General features: G+C 60.3%; 1 protein-coding gene across 9 annotated transcripts in view; it reads right to left on the bottom strand.

The window, feature by feature from the left end:
- The window catches only part of NFIX (nuclear factor I X), an 80,133-nt gene that overhangs the window by 8,997 nt on the left and 46,587 nt on the right, over positions 1–24,549 (bottom strand). For 6 of the 9 annotated variants that reach the window (XM_090061090.1, XM_090061088.1, XM_090061091.1 and 3 more), the window contains 8 exons: positions 23,641–24,172; positions 6,047–6,109; positions 5,711–5,785; positions 5,369–5,489; positions 4,963–5,099; positions 2,472–2,594; positions 1,403–1,578; positions 263–410 (listed from right to left, as the gene is read on the bottom strand). In XM_090061090.1, coding sequence (XP_089917216.1) covers positions 263–410; positions 1,403–1,578; positions 2,472–2,594; positions 4,963–5,099; positions 5,369–5,489; positions 5,711–5,785; positions 6,047–6,109; positions 23,641–24,172 — 1,375 coding nt within the window. The remainder of the gene's footprint in view (positions 1–262; positions 411–1,402; positions 1,579–2,471; positions 2,595–4,962; positions 5,100–5,368; positions 5,490–5,710; positions 5,786–6,046; positions 6,110–23,640; positions 24,173–24,549) is intronic. The other 3 variants (XM_090061094.1, XM_090061095.1, XM_090061096.1) reach the window with 3 other exon arrangements.

The following is a 24,549-nucleotide window of genomic DNA, read 5'->3' as shown; positions in this document are numbered from 1 at the left end:
CACACATCCATATCTATCTATCTACCTATCTGTCTGTCTAAACTACCCTTCTCCATCCATCTATCCATTCACCCACCCCCGCACACATCCCTATCTATGTATCCTTCCATCCAGACTGCCTTTTGCCACACACCCATCCATCTGTCTGTCTCCTGTCCCCTCCAGCCTGTCTGCCTGCTTGTGTGCCCAGCGTGGTGGGTTGGCGCCGCAGGGCCCCGAGGGCGGGGGCGCATGGCCCGGCCATGGCGGGTCGTCCACTTACAGGGTGACGCCGGCGTCGGGGCTCCGCCCTCGGGGTTGGCGCTGCTGGCCTTTGTGTCGGGCATTGGAAGGGGCACGGGTCTGGCCACGGGTGGGGGCGGCGGCAGCAAAAAAGACCCTGGGACTTTGCCCTGCCCGCCTCCGCTGGGCTGTGAACGACACAGATACAGGGGTGAGCGGCAGCCAGCACTGCCTGTGCCCCACAGCCACGGGGGTGAGGCCGTGGGCCAGGAGGGCTGGGCTGGGCCGGGCTGGGCGGGCATGGAGGGGCCTCAGCCCCGTAGTCTGTGTGCCTTCCACGGTTGGCTTCAGCTGGTGAATCCGGCCTGCGGGCATGGGAGGGGTGGGTCGAGGGCTTTGAGAGGCTTGACATCTGTGGGGGCTCCATGGCACGCAGCTCCCGGACGTCCCAGCAGGCACTGTGTTCCACGTTGTGGCTCTTCTCCGTGCCCAGCAGAGGCTGCCGACAGCCTCGGACTGGCTGGGGCCACGGGCTGCAGCCATGGGGTGGCCCCTGGTGCTTGCGGTCAGCTCTGGACCACACTGCCCTGTGTCCCCCATACCCAGGGTGGCGGGGGAGTATCAGAGGCCCTGCCTCCTGGCCCCACACAGTGATGCTTGAGGTCCTGCCTCCTGGCCCCCCTGTGATGCTCAAGGCCCCACCTCCTGAGTCCCCCAGTGATGCTCAAGGCCCCACCTCTTGAGGCTGCATGATGTATGAGGCCCCATCTCCTGGCCACCCCACTGATGCACAAGACCCCACCTCCTGGCTCAAAGCCCTGCCTCCTGGCTTGAGATCCTGCCTCCTCAGTGGATGTCCCTGAGGCCCCGCCCTGGCCCCCATCTGCTCTGCCCCCTGGGCCCCCACCTGCCTAGAAGCCCTGTGGATATAACAGCCTGGTACCTCCTTGTGCCCTGGGACTGGGGGGGCCTGCAAAGCCCCCACAAACCCATGATGCTGTGCCCTGGAGCACACACAGCCCTGCCCCTGCCCTGGGGCTCCCAGCGCCCTCAAGAGACACAGAGAGAGACAGACAAGAAACAGAGGAGGAGAGAGGGGCCGTGGGGGTCCTGTTGCCCGGCCGGCGTCCACCCCATTCCTACCCCCCCATGGCCCACAGCACCCCTGCCTGGCGCATACCTGCCCGGCGCCCTGCCCGGAGCCGTCAGAGCAGACAAACTGCACAAACTCCTTGAGCGAGTCCTGCCCATGGTGGTGGTGGTAGCGGATGGTCGGGTGGGTGAAGTAGGGGCTGGACTGTTGGATGATGGACGTCGAGGGGAAGTGCAGGGCCGAGGCCGTAGCCCGGGGGCTGCCTGAAACCAGAGAAGAGAGAGAGAGATGGAGTCAGGGGGGGCAGCTGGCATTGCCTCCCCTGCCCGCCATGTCCTGGTTGGTGGGGTCTGTCCAGGGCCCCTGGGGTTGTTACTAGGGAAGGCTGGATAGGGCCCCAGTGCCTGTTCTGGTTACGTACTGGGGTAGGGAGTGCCTGTGGGAGTTGGGGAGGGAGAGAGGGAGGGCTAAGGGAAATGTGGGTCTGGGGGGGCTACTAGAAGTGACCCCTCCTAGGAAACAGCTATGGCTGTGAGTACACGCTTGCACTGTCACACACTCGTAGCACACGCACTGGACACACGAGGCACAGCCAGCACTGCCCATGCATGAACATGCATTTCACGCAACCACGGACAGACACCGCCCCCCCAAAGCAGCCCAGACACCCCTCCACCTCAGCCTCAGACACTGCCTGACGCCTGCCCCCCATGTCACACTCAGACAAACTGCACCCACTCACCCCAGCCCTGCCAGTGACCTTCATTCCCAACCTGCAGGCTCCTACTCCCCTGATGCCCCTCACTTCTGACCTGCAGCCCTTTATCCCCTGGTATACCACACTCTGGACCCATCCCTGTCACCCACCAGCCCTGGGAGGAAGGACCCCAGCCTTGCATTATCCAGAGACAGACAGGAGTTGCTGCAACCTCCTAGCTAATCTGGAGTCACTCTGGTGTCACTCCCAATTGGCTGTGCCCCAGGGTTGTGGGAGTGATGCCCAGCTCCAGCCCCCTCCCCTGTGACCCTTGGGTTGAGTGAAGAGAAAGAGAAAGAGGGAAGAGAGGAGGAGACAGAGGGACCCATTGCCAGAACCGCAGGGCTGAGGGCAGGAGGGGGGCAGTGCCCGGCCCCACCTGCCCGCACCCGTTCTCACCTGGTCGGACTCCAGCCAGGACGGGCAGCGGGTGGTGGCTGAAAGCCATTCGCGGGGAGCTGGTGTGGGTGGACAGGGCGCTGCAGAAGTCCAGCTTCCCAGACTTCTTTAAAGACGCCGGTCCTGGCAGGGAATCAGCGAGAGAGGCCGGGGTGAAAGGCAGAAAGATGGTTAGTACTTGGCCCACAGGATGCCTGGGGAGGGGGAAAGAGGGCATGGCTGGGGCCCCCAGGATCGCAGGATCACCCAGGGAGATCTCACAATTTGCTTTAAGGTCATGTGTGGATCAGACCCCACCAAAGAGCTGGAGGTCCCTGGCCTGGTCCCATGAGCACACACTAGGCTGGAGGTCCCTGGCCTGGTGCCACCAGCACACTGGAACCCCACCCTGTGGTCTGCTCTCTTCCCTGAGCTGGGAACAGAACCCAGGCGTCCCAGGCCCACAGCACCTCCTGCTCTACCTGTAAATTGCCCACACCAGTCCCAGAGCTGCAGAGAGAACCCAGGAGTCCTGGCTCCTAACTCCCCACTCCCCTTCTCTAGGCACTGCACCCAATTGTCCCCCCATCCCATCAGAGAAAGGGTATTTACTTATTTATAAAGAACAGCTCAGACCTGCATGGCTGGTTGGATAGATGGAGACAGACAGACACTGCAAAATCCCAGCAGACCCCAGCTACCTAATGCTCTCTGCCCCTCTCCCCACAAGCCCTGCCAGCGTCCCTCACCCCCAGCCCCCTGCCACCCCTACTCCAGTGTCCCTCACTCCTGACCCACAGCCCCTTGCCACCCCTGCCAGTACCCCTCATTCCCAACCCACAGCCCCCTACCACTACCCCAGCCCTTCTTTCCCCCTGCTCCAGACCCCTGACAGCCTTTGTTGATGTGCTGGCCCAGCCACACCTTGTCCTGGGATGTTCCTGTACTTCTAGGAGCTCAGAGACCAGAGTGGGTGATACCAACACTGTCCTGCTCCCCAGCCCAGTTCAGCTGCCCCCTGCTGCAGTGCCTTCTGTGCCCCCATCTCCAGCCTTTGCAGCAGCCCCAGCTCCGTTCAGGCCCTGGGGTCTCCATTCTATCCTCCTGCCCCTAGAGCTGGGCGCCGGGGAAGGGATGGGGCAACTGAGACAGGTGGGGGGGTCCAGCTCATGAAGAGAGAGCAGAAAAGCTCCCCAGGGTCAGGGCTCGGCTAGGCAAGGGCTGGAGATGTCACAACCATCTGTATACAGATGCCTACACCTCCAGCTGTCCCCACAGATCCATGCACACACACACATGCATGCATGCACACAAACAAGGACATGCAAACACACTACTCACATACCAAGGGGCTGCAGTTTGAGAGTGAAGAGTACCAGCAGGGCTTGGGTGGGGCAGGGAGCTGTGGGGCAGGAGTAAGGGGCACCAGCAGGACAGGGGGCTATGGGTTGGGAGTGAGGGACACCAGTAGGGCAGGGAGGCAGGGGGCTGCAGGTCAGGAGTGAGGGGTATCCATAGGGCAGGGAGGCAGAGGGCTGTGAGTAAAGAAGGGCACCACATGCTCTGGCTGTTCTCCCTTGTCCCTGGCTGGTGGGTGTTCTGGGGGAGCTCACACCCACCGAGGGGATGCCTAGCACTTGGGGCCATGATACACTATGGGCATGGCTGGCATGGTGAGATTACCATGGCTGGGCCAGGAGACCGAGGGTTGACCCTGATGAGGTACCTTGGGTGGGCACTCAGTCTCCCTGTCTGCTGCCCTGCCAATGTGCCTGGAGGGGGTCCCACAGGGAGTCACCAAGCTAGGCCATGGGCAAACATCAGCATCAGATGAATAAATAATCATGGGGCTGCCAATCCACTCACTCCACAGAAGGAACCCAAGCGCCTGGGCTCCCAGCTCCCCCTCTCTTTACCCGCTGCAGCCTGCTTTCCTCCCAGAGCTGGCAACTGAACCCAGGTGTCCGGGCCCCCAGAGCCTCTTGCTCTACCTGTAAATTGCCCACACTAGTCTTGGAGCTGCAGAGAGAACCCAGGAGATCTGGCTCCCAATTCTCCCCTCCCCTTCCCCGGGCACTGAATCCAACTGCCATCCCCTGCCCCGGTCAAGAGAGGGTGTTTGCTTATTTATGCAGAACAGCTCAGACCCGGATGGACAGAGACAGGCACTGGCAAGGTCTAAGCTCTAATGCTTACTGCTTCCTGGCCCTGCCTCAAGCCCTACTGATGCCCTTCACTCCTGACCCACAGTGCTCTGTCCCCCTCCCAAGCCCTACCAGTGTCCCTCACTCCCAACCTGCAGCCCCCTGCCCTGCACACCCCCAGCTCTGCTGGTGCCCCTCATTCCTGAACCTGGAGGAGAGGGGACCCATCTCCTTCCAGGGTGCTAAGGCATGGAAGGTGAGAGGAGGAGCAGGGCTCTGCTGAAGGATGCCCAGGGGTGGGCCAGGCCTGCTGTTGATGGCTGGGCTGGGGGTCCACAGTGGGGGGATCACTGGGAGAGGGGCTGTACCTGCGTCCACGTCATTGGGCCAACCGCTGGCCTGGCTGCTGCCAGCGGCAGGGGAGCGCCCGGTGCCGGGGTAAAAGACATCATCCACGGGACTCTCCATTTCACTGTCATCGATTGACTTTGGGCGCTTGGTGGAGCTGGGGAGAGGGCACAGGGTCAGGGGGGACCGTGAGCACCAGGCGGTGGGGGGGGCTGGCCTGATATGGCCCTTATCCAGGAGTGGGAATGGGGCAGAGGTCCCGGGTTGGTTACTACCCACCCCCACTCTGCACCATGAAGCTGTGGTGCACACAGCGAGGTTGGCAAGTCTCTGCAGCCAGGTCCTGGCTGGCACTGGCAGGGACAGGTCAACAGCTGGACCCCCCCCATGGGTGAGGGGTGTGGGGGTACAGGGAGCTGGTGGTACCTGGTGGAGGGCGGCGAGGTGATGGAGCGCCGACCCAGGGTCACCTGGTTGATGTTGTAGTAGCTGGGGCTCTCCAGATCTGCCAGTGAGAAGTTAGGGCCTGACGCCGTGGCCACGGGCGCTGGGGGAGGACAGAGCAGTGAAGGGCATGTGGGCACTGCCAGCCCCCACCCCCACCCTGCCCCCTCCTGAGCAATGTGTGCAGGCTCTCTGTGGACCCCAGTAGGTAGCCACAATCCCTCCCACACCCCCTGCCTCTGTCCCTGTCCTCTACCCCCTACCCGCTTTCCTACCTCCTGCCCCCACCTGCTCCCCCCTCACCCACTGCCACCTGGCACTTACTCTGTGACACTCTCACCAGCTCGGTCACATTCCAGACGCCCGACGTCACGAAGCAGTCCTGGAAGGTCAGGTGCCCTGGGGGGGCAGATGGACAGACAGATAAACACAGGTCAGAGGGCAGTGATACCTGTCCCAGCTCCCCCCTCCTCCGCCTCACTGCCAGGGACTGTGGATACCTGGGGGGGTCTCCCATGACCACTGGGAAGGGGTCTGTGGGGTGGGTGAGGGGTAGGGGGCAAGGGCAGGGGAGTAGTGGGTACCTGGGGGTTTCTCATGGTTGGGCAGTGGCTTGATGTGGGGATGGGGGGCAGAGGTTGGGGAGGGCAGGTTTCTCACCGTTGGGCAGTGGTTTGATGTCCGCATCACCTTGCTGGTTTGAAGTGTCTGATTGTCCGGATTCTGGAACACAAGCAGAGGTGGCGGTGTCAGGGGGTCACACTGCCAGCACCTCCTGAGCCCTGAAGCCCCCAGCCCTGCCCCAAGCCCTGACCCCTGCTTCTGCCACACGGCCCAGGAGTCCGGGTGGGGTGGGGCTGGCAAAGCCGGAGCTTGGTCTGTTGTGGCTTGTGCCTGAGCCACGTGTGTGGAATGACAGGGCCCTGATCCTGGGGAGGCACTGCCACAGGGTTGGGGTGGGGGGAGAGAGAGGGCTCCTACATGACCTCTCTGCATTCTGAGGTAGGGCCTGGACACTGTGTCGTGGGTGCTGGGGGGCAGATACCCCCAACACTGGGCAGGGGGCACCAGAGCCACAGGCCCCATGGGGCCTAGTCAAGCCTGGGAGACGTGAGGAGGCCTTGGCCTACTCATGCCAAGTAGACAAGCGCTGGCCTGGGCAAGGAGGGTGTCACTAGTGTGGGGGAAACTGGGGGGGGGCTGGTAGCTCCCCTCCCAGCCCTGGGCTCCCCTCAGGGCCAGCCTCAGCCCTGCGGCGCCAAGCTGCAATGGCTGGCAGCCATCTTAGGTCTTGGCAGCCATCTTAGTGCTGGCGGCTCTCAGCCACCTCGCCAAGCCAGCAGCCGCCAGGGGCCCGGGGGGGTGGGGAGGGGATAATTGGAGGGGCGGTCTGCAAGGTCCACAGGATATGACATGGGGGGGCAGCTGTGCCACAGTTGGGATGGGGGTGAGGGCTGGCAGCCAGGACTTCTGGGTTCTTCTTGGGGAGCAGAGGGTCCAGTGATAAATGAAGGGGAGGGCAGGACACCTGGGTCTCATTCTCCACTCAAAGGAGTAGTGGCCAGGAGGTTATAAGCAAGGGAGGCATCACGGTGGCAACTGCTGACACCCCGAAGGCCAAGATCAGGGCCCTCGCTGTGGTCTTCCCAGCCACAGCCCACTCCACACACCCTGTCCTCCCTGCCACACTGGGAGCTGAGGGGCTTTATCTTCACCCAGTGGAGACATGAGGCCAAGATTACTGCGGCCCCACAAGCCAGGAAGGGGCCTATGTCCCCAGGCCATGACAGGAAGGGGCCTATATCCCCAGGCCATGACATCTCCACCCCAGGGCCAGTTGCATCCAGGCTCCATGGGGTGATACCCCTGAACACGTCTGTACACACCAATCTCCCCCACACATCTTAGCCAGCACACACTCTCACTGGGGTACACAACATTTATGAGACAGGTGTACAATGAAGGGCCCATCTCAGGGCCGTAATCAGTGGGATGCAACATGCCAAGCCCATGGGGCTGGTACCTGTCACTGGCATGTCTGCGGCTGGTGGCAACATATGGATGCAGGGAACACACGTTGCACACACCCCAAAGCAGCCCCTGAGAATCACCCCCTGCCTTGAAACTCGGAACCCCCCATGACACCATCCAGTAGGAGGCGCTGCACTGCAGGGATAGGGTTGGGGGCAGGAGCCCGGACACCTGGGTTCTCTCTCTGGCTCTGGGAGGAGCAGAGTGGGGAGTGCAACACAGGAACCAGACTGGGGGGTGGCATGGGAAGGGCGCAGAGCTCCAAGCCCCCAGTCTGTCCCTACCAGCAAGAAAGGGGTGCATGTGCCTTTAAGAGGAGACTTGGCACTGCCCAGTGCCCGCTGGCAGCTGGGCAAATGTGCCGGCTGCAGCCATTTGATGGAGGGAAGGAGGCAGTGGGGGGGGGTGCTCCCCTGAAATGGCGGCATGGTCACGGGGCCCTGCCTACTCCCCTAACCCCAGCCCAGCTAGTGCCCCTCACTCCTGACCCCAAGCCCTTCACCCAGTCCAGGAACCTGGTAGCCCCAAAGCCCCTCAGCCCAGCCAGCGACCCTCACTCCAGACCCCCAGCTCCCTGCTCTGCTGCTGCCCTTCCCTCACAACCTGCCCCCTGCCACCCTGCTGGTGCCCCTCACTCCTAACCTGCAGCCCTCTGCCCCCCACCTGGCCCTGCTGACACTTGACAGCAGCCCCCAACCCTGCCGATACCCCTCGCTCCTGACCCATAGCCCCCTGCCCCACCTCAGCCCTGATGGTGACCCCTCACATCTGACCTGCAGCCTTCTGCCCTGTCAGTGCCCCCCATTGCCAACCTGCAGCCCCCAGGCCCTGCTGGTGCCCTTCACTCCTGACCCACAGTCCCCTGCCCCCCCCCCATTTGTGGGCAGCCCTGGAGCAGGGGTCCCAGGGAATGGGGCTGCAGGAGTTGTGGGGGTGCCCCCTCCCCTGCTCCAGGAGTGGTGGCCCAGTCCCTCAATCATCTTGGGCTGATACCAGACCTTCACCTGCTTAGCAGGCACCCAGTGGGGGCAAAGGTTGCAGTGCAGGGGAGGGGGCTCTGGCTGCTGGGGCAGGGGGGCCTACAGCCTGGCCTGCTGAGCGCCCCCCCACTCCAGCCAAGCCCCAGGGCCTTGTGCTAGCCCAGAGACACTGACTGTGGCCCCCAGGCAGGTCACTGGGAGTGGGGCTGGGGTACAAGCAGAGGGGGCTGAACTAGGCCCAGCTGGGGGCGGGGAGGAGGGGGGAACCATCCACTAGGCCTCATGCCCTGCCCCTGGCCCTGGCCAAGTGAGGCAGACAACCCTGGCATCTGGGCCCCCAGCTGCTCTAAACTACCAAGCCTCCTCCTCCTGGGGCTGGAAGGGAACCCAGGAGTCCTGCCCTCCCCCGGACCTCTAAAGGGAGGCAAGAGACCCAGCACCTGGCACAACCGGGCCCTGCCCAACCACCTCCAGTTTCCACCCCCCAGGGAGGCAGGTGCCTGCAGTTCCTCCTGCTGGGGCTAGGTGGCGCCAAGGCCCAGAGCACAGCCCAGGAGCCTGCAGCCCCCAGCTCCCTCCCTCCCTCCACCCAGCCCTGCTGGTGCCCCTCACTCCTGTCCCCATAGCCCCTGTCTCCCTCAGCCCTGTGGGTGCCCCTCACTCCCACCCTGCAGCCCCCTGCCCCCCTCAGCCCTGTAGGTGCCCCTCAATCCAGACCTGCAGCCCCTTACCCCTCCAGCCTTGCTGGTGCCCTTCACTCCCAACCTGCAGCCCCCTGCCCCATCCTGTCTCCCCTGCAGAGGGTGCTGTGGCTCTGTGCTGGGGGCCCTGTCCCCCCACCCCAGGCGCTGCCAAACCACCCCATAAACCTCCCTCTGTGCCTGCATCAGGCTGATTGGGAACAGCTTGTGGGGCCGGGGCCAGGCGGGAGGAGTGTGTGGGGGGAGCCAGGCTGGGGGCCAAGGCTGGGGCTGTGCCAGCCTCCTGCCCCTCCCCCCTGCCCGGGAAGGTCTGAGTCACTGGGGGCTGTGGAACAACCTGTGCCCAAGGGGGGGGGGCGGGCCTCAATGGGCCTTTGTTCAGTGGCAGGAGGTCACCCGAGGTAACGGGCTTCCAGTGGGGCAGAAGCTGTGGGTCAGAAGTGTGGGGCACTGGCAGGGCTGGGAGGAGGGAGCTGCAGGTCAGGAGGGGCACCAACAGGAGAGAGAAGGGCCAAGGGGCAGTGGGCACTATGGAGGAGGGGGGCACAGGCCCAGCCTGGGCAGAACCCAGGGATCCAGACTCCCAGCTGGTCTCTGCCCAGCAGCCCCCCCGAGGCCAGGATAGAACCCAGGAGTCTGGGAGCCCAGATTGCCCTTCCCACTTCCTTCCAGGACAAGGGAAACCCAGTCATTCGGGCCACACCCCCCCCTCACTCCCTGCTCCTGTCTGAGGAAGTGGGTGGTGTCAGGCAGGCACTGGCATAGGGTCTGGGCCCCCCAGGGGACCCTGTCCTGATCTGTCCACAGGGCTGGGGAAGTAGAGCAGGACCCAGTGGTTAGAGCAGCAAGGTGCCATCCTGCCAGGGAGGGCTTACCAGCTGCCCCCCTCTCCCACAGTACCACCCACCTGGGCCTAGAAACACCATGTCCTGACAAGGCCCCTCCCTGCCCCCGCCCCCAATAATTTAATTAGCTGGGAATGAGACAGGGGTCAGGTAGGGAAGAGGGCTTTGAGTCGGAAGCGAGGGGCACTGGAAGGTGGGAGGGGGGCAAATTCAGAGAACCCAAGGATCCCGATGCCTCCCCCGCCTTCATAGAACCCAGGGCACAGGGAGAGAACCAGGCATCTGGACTGCCTGTCTTCCCAAATTCAAACCATTCAGCCCCAATTTCCTCCCAGAGAGAACCCAGGTGTCCCCATGCTGAAATGGTTGGGGGCTGAGGTACTCTGCGTTTGGGACAAGAAGCGGGGTGCCTAGCTTCCCGCCTGCTGCCCAGCCCCCAGGCACGGAGTCTGGGGCACCAGGGAACCCAGGAGTCTGGCCTCCCAGCCACCCAGACCAAAGAGTGCCAGGGAGCCCAGGAGTCCAGCCTCCTGGCCTGCTCCTAGAGCTGTCTCACTGCCAAGGCTAGACCAAGGACCCAGGTGTCTGGGCTCCTGATTCTCCCTGCTTTCATTCTGACCCCCAATCCCCTTTCAGAGGCAGAGAGAACCCAGGTGTTTAGTCTCCTCACTCTGTCACCCCAGGGTGGGGAGGTGGCAGCCAAGGGCCTGGCAGATGCAGCTGGCTCTGGGGTGGAGCAACCCAGCTCCATCCCCCCCACCCTGGGGGCTGGAGGCTGCAGTGGGGCTGGTTGTAATTTGGAGCCTGGAAGCAATTTGCTCCTAGTAGCCCCCAGCTCCTTGTTCTTCACCTCCCCCCAACCCCTGCAGCCCATCCCCACCCCAACACAAACAGCACCCCCACCTCGGCCCACTGGGCTGAACGGCTCACCCCCCTAGAAGGAAGCACCCCCTCGCCAGGGGAAACTGAGTCATGGAGAGAGCTGGACCAGCTCCGGGCCCTTGGCAGTGGAAGGGGTGGAGAATTCAGCTGTCCTGGCCAGGAGCCCCTCCTATGGGTATACCTGGCCTATCATGCAAGGCCAGACACGGGCACAGAACCCAAGCATCCAGGTTCCTAACAGAGCCTCTGCTCCCTGACCCCCTTATTAAATCCCACACGCGCTGTTTTCACCTCCATTTAATGAGCAAAGAGGCAGTGCCCACCCCCAGCACTGGTCAGGGACTCATTAAGGCCCAGGTGGGGGAGGGGGGATATGAGCCCCCTGCCCCCGCAAGTCTTGGGCTTCCTCCACCCCCAGCCCTGCTGGTGCCCTTACTTCCAACCTCCAGCACCCTACTGCCCTCCAGCTCAACTGGTGCCTTTCACTCCCAACTCACAGCCCCCTGGGCTCACCTGGTGCCCCTCACTTCTGTCCCGCAGCCCCTGCCCCTTCAGCCTTGCCAGTGCCCCTTACTCCTGCCCCACAGCTCCCTGCCCCCCCAGCCCTGTCAGTGCTCCCCCCCGCCCCACAGCTCCCCAACAAGGCTGTGGCTGCATCAGGGGTGTGGGGGGGCTGGGCAGGGGCCGGCGCGGGGGCCAGGGCAGAGGAAGTGTGTGAGGAATGTGCCTGGCGCGAGGCCAGCGGGGCCAGCACAAAGACACGATTGTTGATGTTGGGTCCCCAGGGCCGGCACCGTGCAGAGCTGCCTCCAACCCGGACGCCTGGGTCCTTGGGGGAGACAGGCAATGGCCCCTCCAGTGCTGGCCCCCAGCTCTGAGGTGAGCCCCTCACCCCCTTGTAAGACACCCTCACACCCCCCCTAGATCCAAGACCCAGTGTGGGGGGCCCTCCTGTCCTACCAGGGGGCACAGAGGAAGAGCAAAGCCCCCACACAGCAGGGCCACAGGCAGGATAGGGCATCAGGATGCTAGCAGGAGCCCAGGTGCCTGTGTTCCCTGCCCCTTCTATGCGGGCAGCAGGGGCCAGAGGGTTAGAGGTGGGGGCTGGGATCCTAAACACTTGGGTACCCTTGACTCTGGCCTTGTCATTCACCTTGGTGCTGGCTGGGCACAGGGCTGAGTATGGGTGGGAAGCATGTGCAGTCCCAACCCCTCACCTCTGACCCCAGCCTGGGGGCACTAATTACCCTGTCAGGAGGCACGTGGCAGGTGGACATGTTCCCCGCCCTCTCCCAGATGGATGGATAGATGCAGGGAGGTGGCAGCCCTGGGCTCCTGGACCCCTGGGGGCCTGTTGACACAGATTAGGTTGGCGGGGTCAGAGGTCAATAGAGCGTGCCAGGGTCATGACCTCGACAAGTTGAGCAATAAAGAGGCGTGTGGCAGGGGGAAGGGGGCGGGGGAGGAAGCGGGGGCAGGGCTGAGGAGGAAGACCCCGCACCCCCTTCCCCCACACACAAGCACAGTGATAAGGGCAGGACTCCTGGATCCTATCCAGGCTCTGAGGGGGTTAGTGGCAGCCCCAAAGCACCCCCAGCCCTGCCAATGCCCCTCACTCCCGACCCTCACCCCTGCTTTGCCCCTTCCTAAGCCCTGCTAGTGCCTCTCACTCCTGACTCTCAACCCCTTCTGCCCCACTATGCCCCTCACTCCCAATCAGCAGCCCCCTCACCCAACTACCCCTATTTACTCTCCTCTAGGGGGCACTGTGCTATAGGGAGTTGGGCAGGGGACTTCCAGTGGGGGGGTGTCCAGACTTACCCACCCTGATGCCCCAGCCCTAGAAGAGGCCCTGCTGCGGGAGTGGGGGCACCAGATGCCTTCCCCTGTCCCTGCCAAGGGGATGCAGGTATGGGAGTCGTCCCAGGGCCCCCAACCTCCTGGAGGTTGGGAGCAGTGGCAGTGATGCCATCTCCCCCATCCCCTGCACTGCACTCTGCTCTGGCTCCCAGCTCGCAGATGGCCCCCGGCTGCGCCCAGCAGCTGCCACTCTGCGTTGGCAGGCATCCGGGGAGGCACAGGGACTGGGGGCAGCATGCGGCACATGGCCCAGGGTGGGGGGAGGGCTGAGGGGCAGCTGGCTGGCAGCTGCCCCCTCCCAGGGCACAGAGCTGGGGAGTGGGAAGGGCTGGATGCACAGAACCACAGGCTAGAGTGTCACACACCTGAACACGTGTGCACACCAGGCCATACTCCCTGCCGCTGCCTCCCCCTCCCCACGCCCTGGCCATTTCCACTGTCCCTGGGTTTCCCGCACATCTTGCTCATGACACCAGCACAGATACAGCTCCCATTGCTATCTGCCCATCCTCTCTGTCCCGCTCCAGCACAGTCCCGGGCTCAACCACATCCAGCTCCCCTTTGCCCACTGCTGGCAACAGGTGCCAACATGGGTATATGGCCTTTCCTGGTAAGGACCCCTTCTGTGGCCCAGGCTCTTGGGGATGATGGCTGAGGGCTGCAGGGTCACCCAACCTAGCCTGGCCCCCAGGGGTGAGTGCCCTCAGCTTAACTGGGCCAGCACAGTACCCACATCATCTCCTGGCCACCCCCCTATCCCCAGCAGTGCTTGCACTTTGCGTCCCTGCTGAGCCTGTGATGGTTCACATGGTTTGTGTCGATCTCTGGCTTGGTCCAGCCTCTGGCCCTGCTCTAGCCCCTGCCCCAGCCCCAGGCCAGTGCGAAGCTAAAGGGGCCAGGTGTGAGTCGTGCCACATATGTCTGTGCTAGGTCCACCCCTCCCCATCCACGTCCCCATGCAAGAGCTGTGGGTGCCGAAGAGCCTGGGTGCCTCAGGGGAGCCCGTCTGTTCAGTGGTGGAGAGGTGCCCACCACGAGCTGGGGCAGCAGACGGTAAAGCCGGCGCATCGGGTGCTGGGGGGCAGCTGCTGGGCTGGGAGCCCCTGGAGGCTACATTCCTGCCTCCACTTACAGCCAGTGAGGCCAGGGAGCGGGGCAGAAGTCAACACCTGCCGCTGGGCTGGCTTGTGCAGCTGGCTTGGGGTGCCCGTGCAGCCAGACGGCCCCAGGCAGGGCCCCAGGAGGGCGGTGAGGCCACCGTGCCAAGTACAGACAGAGCCTGGGCACTGTGGAGGCCATTGAGGCCAAGTCATCAGGAGGCAGCAGGGAATGCAGGGGCCTGTCAGGGAGCTGGGGGGGAGGGAGACCAGTGGCAGGGAGAGCATATGGGGCCAGGCACAGTGAGGTATGTGTGTGAGCCATGCACCCAGAGAGGGAATTGTGACAGGGCTGCCTGATGCTATGGGGGGGGAATCTAACATGTGTGCACACATGCAGAGACTTATAAGTGTGCGTACACGTGTGCAGAGCAGCTTGTGCATGTGTGTGCATGCATGTGTGCAGAAAGTTTACACGTATGTGTATGCAAATATGTAGGCAGAAGCTTGTGCATGTATACACACATGCAGAGCGGCTTGCACCTGAGCGTATGTGTATGCATGTGTGTGCACATATGTGCAGAGGCTTGTACACAGGCCCCACACACAGAAACAAGACCACTTGTTTCAGGGCTGTGTGATATTCTTGGGGGGGTGCATGTAAGCATATGTGTGTGCATGTGAGCATGAGCACATATGCATGCACATACAAAGCCCATGCAAGAGGCCCACATGCTGCCAGAATACCTGCACAACATCAGCATGAGTCCATACACCCTGAGGTCTGATGATGCCAGCAGGTGACATGAACTGGCCAGGTCTCAGCCTGACACTGCAGCCAGGGGGAGACACAGCACTGGTCTCCAGCCTTATTTCAAAGCTTCCTGGTGTCTCCAACACTACTGGGCATGGAAGGGATGAAGCTACCAGGCACCTGTGCCATTTAGCCTTGGCCAGTACTATCTAGAGGATCCTTCCATCACTGACACCCCCCAAAAACTAGAACAGTGTCTTGCTGGGGTAAGAGGACAGGACCTGGGTCAAGGAGTTGGGACCCCTCACAGGCAAGACGCTTCCACCATGAGTCCTGAAACAGCCCCAAATGCCACCCAGCACAGCCTGGAGCCGGGGCCTACATGTCCTTCTGCCATGCATGACTGCATCCTGTGCCACATGAATAAGACAGAGCCTGGGGCACTGCATCAGAGCTACATAACATCCCTTATCCAAGTTGCCTGACAGGCTAGATTTATACCAGTGACACCTCATGCAGTGATGGCTCTGGTGAAATAACCCCCTGGCCTTGGTGGTACCTGTCCTGGGTGCAGATGGGTGCTAAAGTGGGCCCACACCATGGAACAACACCTAGGGTCAGCCTCCCGGCATGCACAAGGACAGCGGTAGGGGCAGGTGTCAGGCACTGATGCTTTTTTGATACAGAGAAACCCATGGCATGGGAAAGAGGGCTGGCTTCGTACATACGCGTAACATGCACACACCAATCTGAACTGAATGTGGATAGCTTCATTCACAGGTAAACACTTCTTGGGAAGAGGTCGACATCCACAGTAATTTTAAGGTGGAGGAAAAAGCCCACACCTGTTGGTTTTACCCTCCCGCAGCTTCAGACAAAGCCAAAGTAGCTGCTTGAGCCCCCCCACCCCAGGTCCTGGATCTCCAGGTTTAACACCACCACGTGTCATCACCTCTCTAGGCATCTGCCTTCCCTTCCTGGAATGATTTAACAGAACGAAAAGGAAAAAAAAGGGGGCAGGGATAAAGGCCAGGGGAGTTTCTGTGCTGCCACCCTGCCCCTGGGGGACTCTTACAATCCTCTGTCATGTAGCCGGGGAAATTTCCTCCCCACAATAGGGACCCTGTTTTACAGCCAGGGCTAATCTTAACCCCGCACCTCTGGTGCCCATGGCTGGCTCTGCCCCCCCAAGTCTGGGCAACATCTCAGCTTGGATGGACTCAGGCAGGCTGAGGCCATGGACTGAATGATGCAGCTGGGTTCCTGGCCCAGCTGCCTTGTCTTGGGGCCAATGCCGGGGTGCCAGCGGCGGGGGGTAAGAAGGGTACTAGATTGTCCTGAGGCTGTGTGAGGCCCATGGCAGGGCCAGGCTCTTCCCACCAGTGGCTGCGGCCCTGCACCATGCCTGGCAATCAAAATTTAATTTTCTGTGCACTCCATGATTGTGGGTTGTTGAAGTAATTGCCCAGAGGTATGTGCGGCATGCAGGGAAAGCCAGGTTCTGCCTCCAAGGGCCCGAGAACCCGGCCCTGCATGCAGCCACCACCAGCAAAATGCCCAAGAATGCCGAGGACAGTCCTGGATGCTGCGTTATCCTGTAGCCAGCACCCTAGGTCCCCCTTGTCACCCTGCTGGTGCTTTCTGGCCTGCAAATAATCCCAGTGCCTGCCACAGGTGTGGGAGCTGGAGATGCCCTGAACAGCAAAACCCCTAAGCCCCCAGGGTCAGGGGTCCAGCCCCCAGGGTCTGGAGTTCAGGCCACATGGGAAAGCCCCCAGTCATGGGCGGGGTGCAGTTACCTACCCTGAGGTAACAGGAACCCATCCCTCCAGATGCTACACCAGTGCCAGGAGTCTAATGGGGCACAGGGAGCCAGAGGAAACACTGTGTGGAGGGGACGGCACCAGTCAGGGAAGCTTGGCCCCATGTCCTGTACTTGGGGGATCTCACAGAGGACCTGGGCCTGGACTGCCCATATAGTCAGAGGGCTCTGAAATGAGCCCTAGCCTGGAGGCTGAGCAGTGGCCAGTGTGTACCTTCTTCCCTGGAAACTCAAGAGGAGACTACATCTTCCTCTCTGCATGGAGATGCATACATACACACATGCATCATCATGCACACACAGAGGTATGTGCACTCATGCACACACTCGCATGCTCATACTCCCACATGCAAGCTCGTGCGCACACAGGTGCTCACACGATCATGCACATGCACACACATATGCAGGCACCCATATGCACAAGCAGGCACATGCAGTTATGCATGCACCCACATAAATATGCACACACAAGCAGTCATGGATGTATATGCACACATGCATGTACACAAGTGCATACACATATGTGGATGCATGCACATGAGTCATGCACAGACAGATGCACACCCCAACACACACAAAAGAGAAGGAATAAGAACCTCTCCATGCCATTGCATGGCTGGGACCCCCCTGGCTGTGACCATAGCTGGACAGTCTCTGGCCCATCACTGGAGCTGTGCCATAATTCTGCTTCACACCAAAATACCGGAGTAGAAAATCGAACAGGGGGGATACCTGGTTCCCCCAAACCTACCCAGACCCCAGAAGCCAGAGGATCTGCACCCCAAAAGGGGCCACTGGATGCTGCTGTCCTGGATTCCCCACACACTGGCAGCCTGTTGGGGTCAGTCCCCAAACTAAGCAGTCTTCCCCTAAACCCCCTGGTCCTGAAGCACAGGTGTTAGGGTGGCACCAACTTCCAGCAACCCCCCAGTTGCAGTGTCTGACCTTTCCTGAAGGAGTTGGAGGGCATGGGGGCAGGGGCAGGAGGGGAGTTCACACAGAGGCATATGGCACTAAGGTCCCCACCCTGCCCTCTTGCTGGCATCTGTTTTCCAAGAACCCAGAACTCCTCTCCACCCATTAGAGGCCAGTAAATAATTACATTTACAAGCCCCATGCATTGCTGCCATCATCTATGTGCTCAGAGCTGCAGTCCAGCTTCATGAGCCAACCAACCTAACCAAGGGCCCAGCAGGCACAGCCTCACTCCCAGCCCCCATGCATCAGAGGTGAGAACAGGAAGTCAGACACAATAGCACTGGGGTTATAGGGAGTGGAATGAAGAAGAGCCAATGCCATCAATGAGGACATCTGGGTGAGACAGATGCTAGCAAGGAATGGTTTCCCTGGCCAGGGGGACACAAGAGATGGGAGACAGCACAACACTGGGAGTGGGAGCCGGTCTGGGCAGGTGAGATGATGCCCACCGGGCATGTTGGGACTGGAGCAGAGCTGTGTCAGGACACCCAGAGGGCAGGGATGGGCGCTTTGATCTTCTGTAGTGTCATTATGAATACTTAATAATTCTGATATCATATAATACTTTATCTTAGCATACCATACCATAACATCTTAAATTGTCATATCTTATATAATCTTAGATTATATGGCAATCCCTTGATTTGAGGATGATTTCTACCATGGCTCATTGATGGGGTATAATATAATACAATATAATATAATATAATATCCCCAAGGCTGTCCCCAGCTCACCCAGCTGGGCAGTTGCCAAGAGCCCTTGGTGTATGTAAGGATGATGAGGGCTCATTTCAGGTGCTCATGGGCTCTGGTTGTGGCCTCCAGGTGATGATGGCCATAAGCAGCATGTACCCTGCAGGGTGGAGAAGCCATGGGGGTGCATGGGGCCCCTGGGAAGAGAAATGGGGTACAGGGGTGGCCAGGAACTCAGGGTTTTTGTCAGGTCTCACATAATATAAGGAGGACAAAGTCCCCCCTGCAGTGGGATCCACAGAAGCCAGGCCACAGGGAGCAAGGCCATGGAGAGGGGAGGCATGGAGCCCAGCCAGGCAAGATGCTCATCACCATGGTAATGCAGCTCATGGGGAAGTGTGGCTATAGAGATGCTACTCAATCCCACTACTGCCTTCTGAGCCAGAGGGCTCCATCCTACTACTGCCCTCCGAGCCAGAGGATTCCCCGCCCCAGCTTCCTAAATCCATTACACTCTTCCTCTTGGTCACGCTGCCGGGCCAGTACTGGGGGGGCATGGGACAGATGTGCTCACAACATCCTCTGCTGCCCCAGGGCAGAGGAAACTGAGGCACGGCCATGGGGACAGGCTGAGCCATAATCACTTGGCAAAACAACTGCACCACAAGGAAGAAGTGTCTTCACTCTAACCATTAGGTCCCAATCTCCTCCTTAATGCTAGGAGCAATTGCCAGGGGCCCCAACTAATAACACTTCCCACCCCAGCAGGACCCCTCTTCAAGCTGGGAGAGAACCCAGGAATCCTGCCCCACCTCTGTAGGTACCACCCTGCAGCCCTACTCCCGAACAGTCTCTGTGCTACGTCCTATGGAGAATCTCCGTCCCCTGCTGTCTCACAAGGCTGCTACTCGCTGTCCCATCAGGATGTGCATAGTTTCTGCCACTGCTAAAACACTAATTTCTCAGACGAGTGGAGTTACAAGTGTTTGTACCCACAGAGGCAGTGGCCAGGAGGCACAGGATGGAGGTGACCAGCTCAGGGCACCCATGACCCAGCCAAAATGTATTCCAAAAGCAGGGCAGTTGGAGCCTTGAATGCTGACTGTAGAATCTAACCCAGGCCCCAAGCTGGTCACAAGTGTCAGGCTGGTCTCTTGGTGTGGCTGCTGGCCCTGTTGGGGGGCCAGGGACTGCCAAGGATGGGGGCTGACATCTAGGCACAGGCCAGCTACTTGATGGTCCATGGAGAGGGCAACATATGTAGCATCTAGAAGCTCTGGGCAGGGCCCATGTGTCCCCGGGGTCTCATGCCAGCCCATGCCCAGTTGATACCAGCCACTCAATGGGGTGACTGTGAATGACCCTGGCGAGACCCTCAGGGCTACAAACAGGGCAACGGGAAGAGATACTCAGGTCATGTCCAAGGCTGTGTCTGTGGCTCTATGATTCAATCCCCCCCGAATAGTAATGATATGGGTTAGATGGCATCAGCAGCTGGACTGGCCACCATCCTCTAGAGCCACCACTGTGAGGGGTACAAAGCCCCCCTCCCCAGGGAGCTGGGAACGTGACATCATGTCCTGTCCATAGGCGAGCAGCAGCTGTGCCTGAAACCCGGGTTTCCTCCCTGACCTGGAAAAAGCCATGGTTCAAGCTGGATCCATGGCAGGAGCACAGAGCAGAGGGGGAGTGAGCTGCAGCTGCGGGGATTCCCCGCCCCAGCTTCCTAAATCCATTACACTCTTCCTCTTGGCCACGCTGTGGGGCCAGTGCCAGGGGGGGCATGGGACAGATGTGCTCACAACATCCTCTGCTGCCCCGGGGCAGGAGAAGGGGGAGAGAGAGATCCCCCTGCTCGGGGTGAAGGGAGAGAGTGGAGTGGAGCTGGGGAATAGGGTCCCTACGGCACTAGGTACCCCCCCTCTTCCAGTGCTGCCTGGTCCCTCTGCCTGCCACCCACTCCCTGGTGTAAACACAAACACACACAGGAGAAAATCAGGCTTTGTGGGGCTGTGTTGATATGGCCAGGCCCCATGAAAGGCACCTTTCAGGCCGGCCCCCTCAGCCAGGGAGTGCTGAGCCCTGAGCAGGCCAGGGACTCTGCACAGGCTGCACCTAGCATCACCTGCACCCACTGGCTACATGCTGCCTGGATCCCATCCCCTGCGAATGCTGCCCAGTGCTGGAATCTGGAGTCACTCCAGTGCGACTTAGACTGGACCTCACTGTGATCAGGCAAAGCCCCCTGCCCTCAGCTAGGGAAGCAGAGCAAGGGGCTCTGGCTGGGTGGAAAGGGACTAGGAGCAGCAGTGAGACCTGGTCTGGGCTTGGCCCCACTTGTCCCAGGGGTATCACAGCACCCAACGCCCCTTGACAGGCCCAAAGACCTCCTACAAAGCCTTGGCCTGGCCCAACCTTGGCTCCCAGGCTACAAACCCCTGCCCTCAATGCATCCAGGGGGACGCCCTGTTGATGAACAGCCTGCCTGGCAGGGCCTGGTGGGGATGGCAGCTGAGCCCACAGGGGCTGGGAGGGTGTTGATCTTAACTAGGCTGGCCCAGCCCTGGCACCTCCCTGATCCTCATCTCCGCCTGGATCTGTGCCAGCTGCCCCAGCACTTCCAGGAATGGGTGCGCACTGGCAGCTGAGGAGTGAGGAATTTGCCTTGGGGACAGGGGTGGGGAGGGTGCCCAAAATTCTCCAGCACATCTCGTGCCCCCACCTGCCCACTGCAGGAGTCTCCACTGTCTCCTGATCCCTATCTCAGCCTTTCCAAGCCCAGGCTGTGAGTCAGCAGAACCCAAGTGTCCTGGCATGGGGCTCCTTCAAACTCAGGTGTCCTGTCATCTGGGGCCTCCCTGGCCTGCTCTACCCAACAGGTTCCACTCCCTGCCAAAACTGTGAAGAGGCAGGGAGGCAAATCCTACCAGGAGGGCAAGGGCATTGGGCTCCCAGGAGGGAACATGACACTGCAGGGGATCCTGGTCTGCTTGGCCCCTACCTGCCAAAACTGGGCACCTGCCCCAGGATCCTGCTGGGGATCCAGCAGGCTGCAGCAAAATGTCTCCCAGGACTCTCAGCACCCTCCTTCCTGGGTGCAGAGCCAGCAGCGGGGACATAGCAGGATGGACAAGGGAGGCCGATGCTGTGTTCCCATGGTGCCGTGATGGAAGGACACTGGGATCCCTACAAACTGGCCAGGGCACTAAGTGCCATCAGCCATGTCCCTCCAGCCACACAGTGCCTGTGGCTGAAATCACTGACAACCAGAGGCTGAGCCACAAGTCACAGGCCCCCAGGGGAAAGGGGGCAGTTATGGACGCTAGCCTCTGGTCACTCCTGCCCAGGGCAGGTTCCTCAAGTGACATAGTTCACCTCAGCCAGTCCCCTTCCCAGGCCCCAGCCCCACCACCATGAGGTCCTGCATCAGACAGGCCATGACAGGACAGGAGGGGCCAGAGGCTCCAACCACCCACAGGTGCCTGGGAAAGGGACTCATGTTAGCATGAGCCCTGCCATGGTGTCCTGGTAGCCCTGGGAGCCCTAGCTGGAGGAGACAGCAATAAGGCTACAACCAGCAGAGCTGCCTTGGGTTTGTGGCGGGGACCTTTGCTCACCCCAGGACCTGCGAGGCGGAGGGACAGACATGCATACAGTATCTGCTAGGCCCCTGCGCTTTTGTAAAGAAACGGAGGGCAAGGATGGGTTCATGAGGCCCCAAGCAGCCAGCACAGCTGGCCCCAAGTGTGTGACGGCGCTGACAAGCCAATGGCATAACTGGGTGCTCTGGGGCCTGATGTGAGCAGAACCAGGCTGCACATGTTGGAAGCACAGGGAGGAAAGACCAGGGCAATCAGGCCAGGCAAAGCTGGGACAGCTCCCTCCAAGATGCAGCAATAAGGGGTGAAGGTTACCAGGCCAGAGCAGCCAGGAGGGAAAGCAAGAGAATTACTAGCATGCAACGAACATGAGATAATGTCACCCTGAGCATGTGGCATCATGTGCTACTGTGAACACACGCATGTGGGTACAGTGTATGCACGCACGGGCTCTGTGTGTGAGTGCATGTGCCCACGGTGCCACTCTGGGTGTGCCTGTGCACACGCCGAGGGGGGGTGCTCTTTGGTGCACACCTGAGCAGGCAGGTTGAAATGACGTGAACGTGGTGCACACACATATCGAGGCAGCAGAAGATCATGGGATACAAACCACTGCAGCCCTGTGAGTCGGCACGGAAAGGATCTCGCTAGGAAGCTCCAGAGCTAAAGAATTAACGCAGCTGAGATTTGCTCTTATTCTCCTCTGCTTCCTGAATGTGACAGAGGGGCGAGGGAACAGGGAAGGGAAGAAAAGCAGGGTTACAGCAGCAAGGAAACATGTGAAGCTGGCAGGGAAGTCGGGACACCAGAACCCGGCAAGACAAGAAAGAGACGAAGGCAAGAGGGAAGACAGATCGAGTTGGAGCTGGAAGGGGAAAGGGGGAGAGAGGAGAGGACAGCAGGTAAAGATCCCAGGGTAGGGGGAGAGGGAGACAATAAGACTCAAATGGAAGAGGCACAAAAACCAGAGGGAAGAAACTGCAGGTGGCTGTGGCCTCACAAGTGAGCCCAAAGAAACCTCCACGAGCTCCCATTCCCGGAGCCCAGAGCCAGCAATGGGCCGCGTGTCAGCATTGGCTGGAGCCAGAGCTGGCATCTCGGGTGCCGTGGGGAAGAAACAAACAAGACTAAGGAGATCGGAAAGCCCCAAGCTAGCCCTTCAGCCTGACCTTCTGCCAAAACACCCCCTGATTTCACAGCACGTGGTTAAAAAAAATAAGAGGAGGCCCTGAGGAGGAAATCCGAGGCATAATGGTTCACGGAGGTGGCAGCGCACGGCGTAAGGGTTTTAAAAGGAAAGATTAGGACTCAACCCCCTACCTCCCCTGCCTCCCCCCTGCAGCCATTCCCTCATTCCCCTGCCATAGCTCTCTGGTGAAAGAAAGAGAGAAACTTTTCCTGGCCTGGGCCAGTGCCTTTGGCAAATGCCTGGTACTTCTTAGAAGTGGCTGTGGCGAGGGCCGGGAGCCGGGTTTTGTGGCTGGTTTGCCATTGCTGCCACCCTGCCACCCCCAAATCTAGGCAACAAAAGAAACAGCTGATGCAGGGAGGGGAAAGAAGAGAACCCCCCCTCTCCTCCCCCACCACCCCCAGGATTCAGAGACAGTAAAAGAAAACACAAGAGCAGGGAAAATTCCCATCAGAATCAAATTGCTTCTCACATCCCAAGTCATTTCTCTCTCTTTTTTTTTAGTACCTCCACCCCCCACCCTGGTTAGCCTTAACATTTGCCCAACATTCAGGTATTTCACATGCATGCACATGGCCCTGTTGTGTGAAGAGCAGGCTTTTCACAGGGGCAGAAACCATGCATCCCAGGGACATGGGCAGTCGGAAGGTCTCCATGAGGTCGTTTCCCCTACCCTTGTGTGGTGGGGGGAAGGTTGTGGATAATGAGAGGCCAATTAATGCCAGGGTGCAGGGGCAGGTGGGAAGGCACCTCTGCAGTGGGGACAAGGGGGTTTTACGCAGAGGGGGGAGGGGGGAGGAGGGGATTTTAAAAGAGGACTTACCAGGAGTGTGAACAAAATACGCCAAGTAAAGATCCAGTTCTTTAATTGTGACTCCAATGTGGTGGGGCTGGACGCAGAGGCCCGGGTTTGAGCACTGCGGTGATTTGTACAACCGCTCCCCATCAGTACTTTCGAGGGGGATCCCTTTGAACAATATGACCATAACCAGGTCCAGTCTCCACACCTTGTCGGCCTGCCGCAGGCAATCGATGCGCCGGATCTTGCCTTTCTGGTCGGGGTTGGAGAGGACGCAGCAAGGCGGCTTCTTCCCAGTGATGGTCAGCACGAAGTCCTCGCGGAACTCGGGGCGGATGTCTTTGCGCAGCTTGGCCAGGAGCCGGGACGCCCATTTTTGCTTGATCTCAGGCTTCTCGCCCAGCAACTCATCCTTCACAGCACGCTCCTCGTCCTTGGACATCCGCTTCTCATGCTTCTTGAAGTACTTGCGCTTGCGGGCTTGCAGGTTGAACCAGGTGTAGGAGAAGGCACGGACGTGAGGGAGGAGGGCCTCGATGAAGGGGTGGAATTCATCCTGGCAGGAAGGGGGGCCACAAGAGAAGGGGACGAGACAAAAGGTGCGGGGGGGAGAGAGGAAAACACCGTTAGGTGGCGGCGAGCAAAGAAACACGAGTCCAGCCCAGCCCTTGCCACCCGCCTGGGCCCCGGCACTACCGAGAAGCCGAGGTAGAACCGAGGCACTGTGCTGGCTGACATTGCACTGGGTGCCAGGGGGGTGGTGATTTGCCTTCCCAGGTCTTTTACCTCCCCCACCAGCCTACAGCCTTCAGCCTCAATGTGGGGGTGGGAAATCGCCAACCAACCCATCCACAAACACACCCATCCAGCCACGAAAATTCTCCCGGATCAAAACAAAACTAACGATTTTCTCTGCCTGGATTTTTGTCCAAA

Source organism: Crocodylus siamensis, chromosome 8 (assembly GCF_052110815.1).
Source record: "Crocodylus siamensis isolate JL-2025a chromosome 8, ASM5211081v1, whole genome shotgun sequence".
In the NCBI taxonomy this organism is placed as follows: Eukaryota; Metazoa; Chordata; order Crocodylia; family Crocodylidae; genus Crocodylus; species Crocodylus siamensis.
This window is presented reverse-complemented; position numbering and strand designations above follow the sequence as displayed.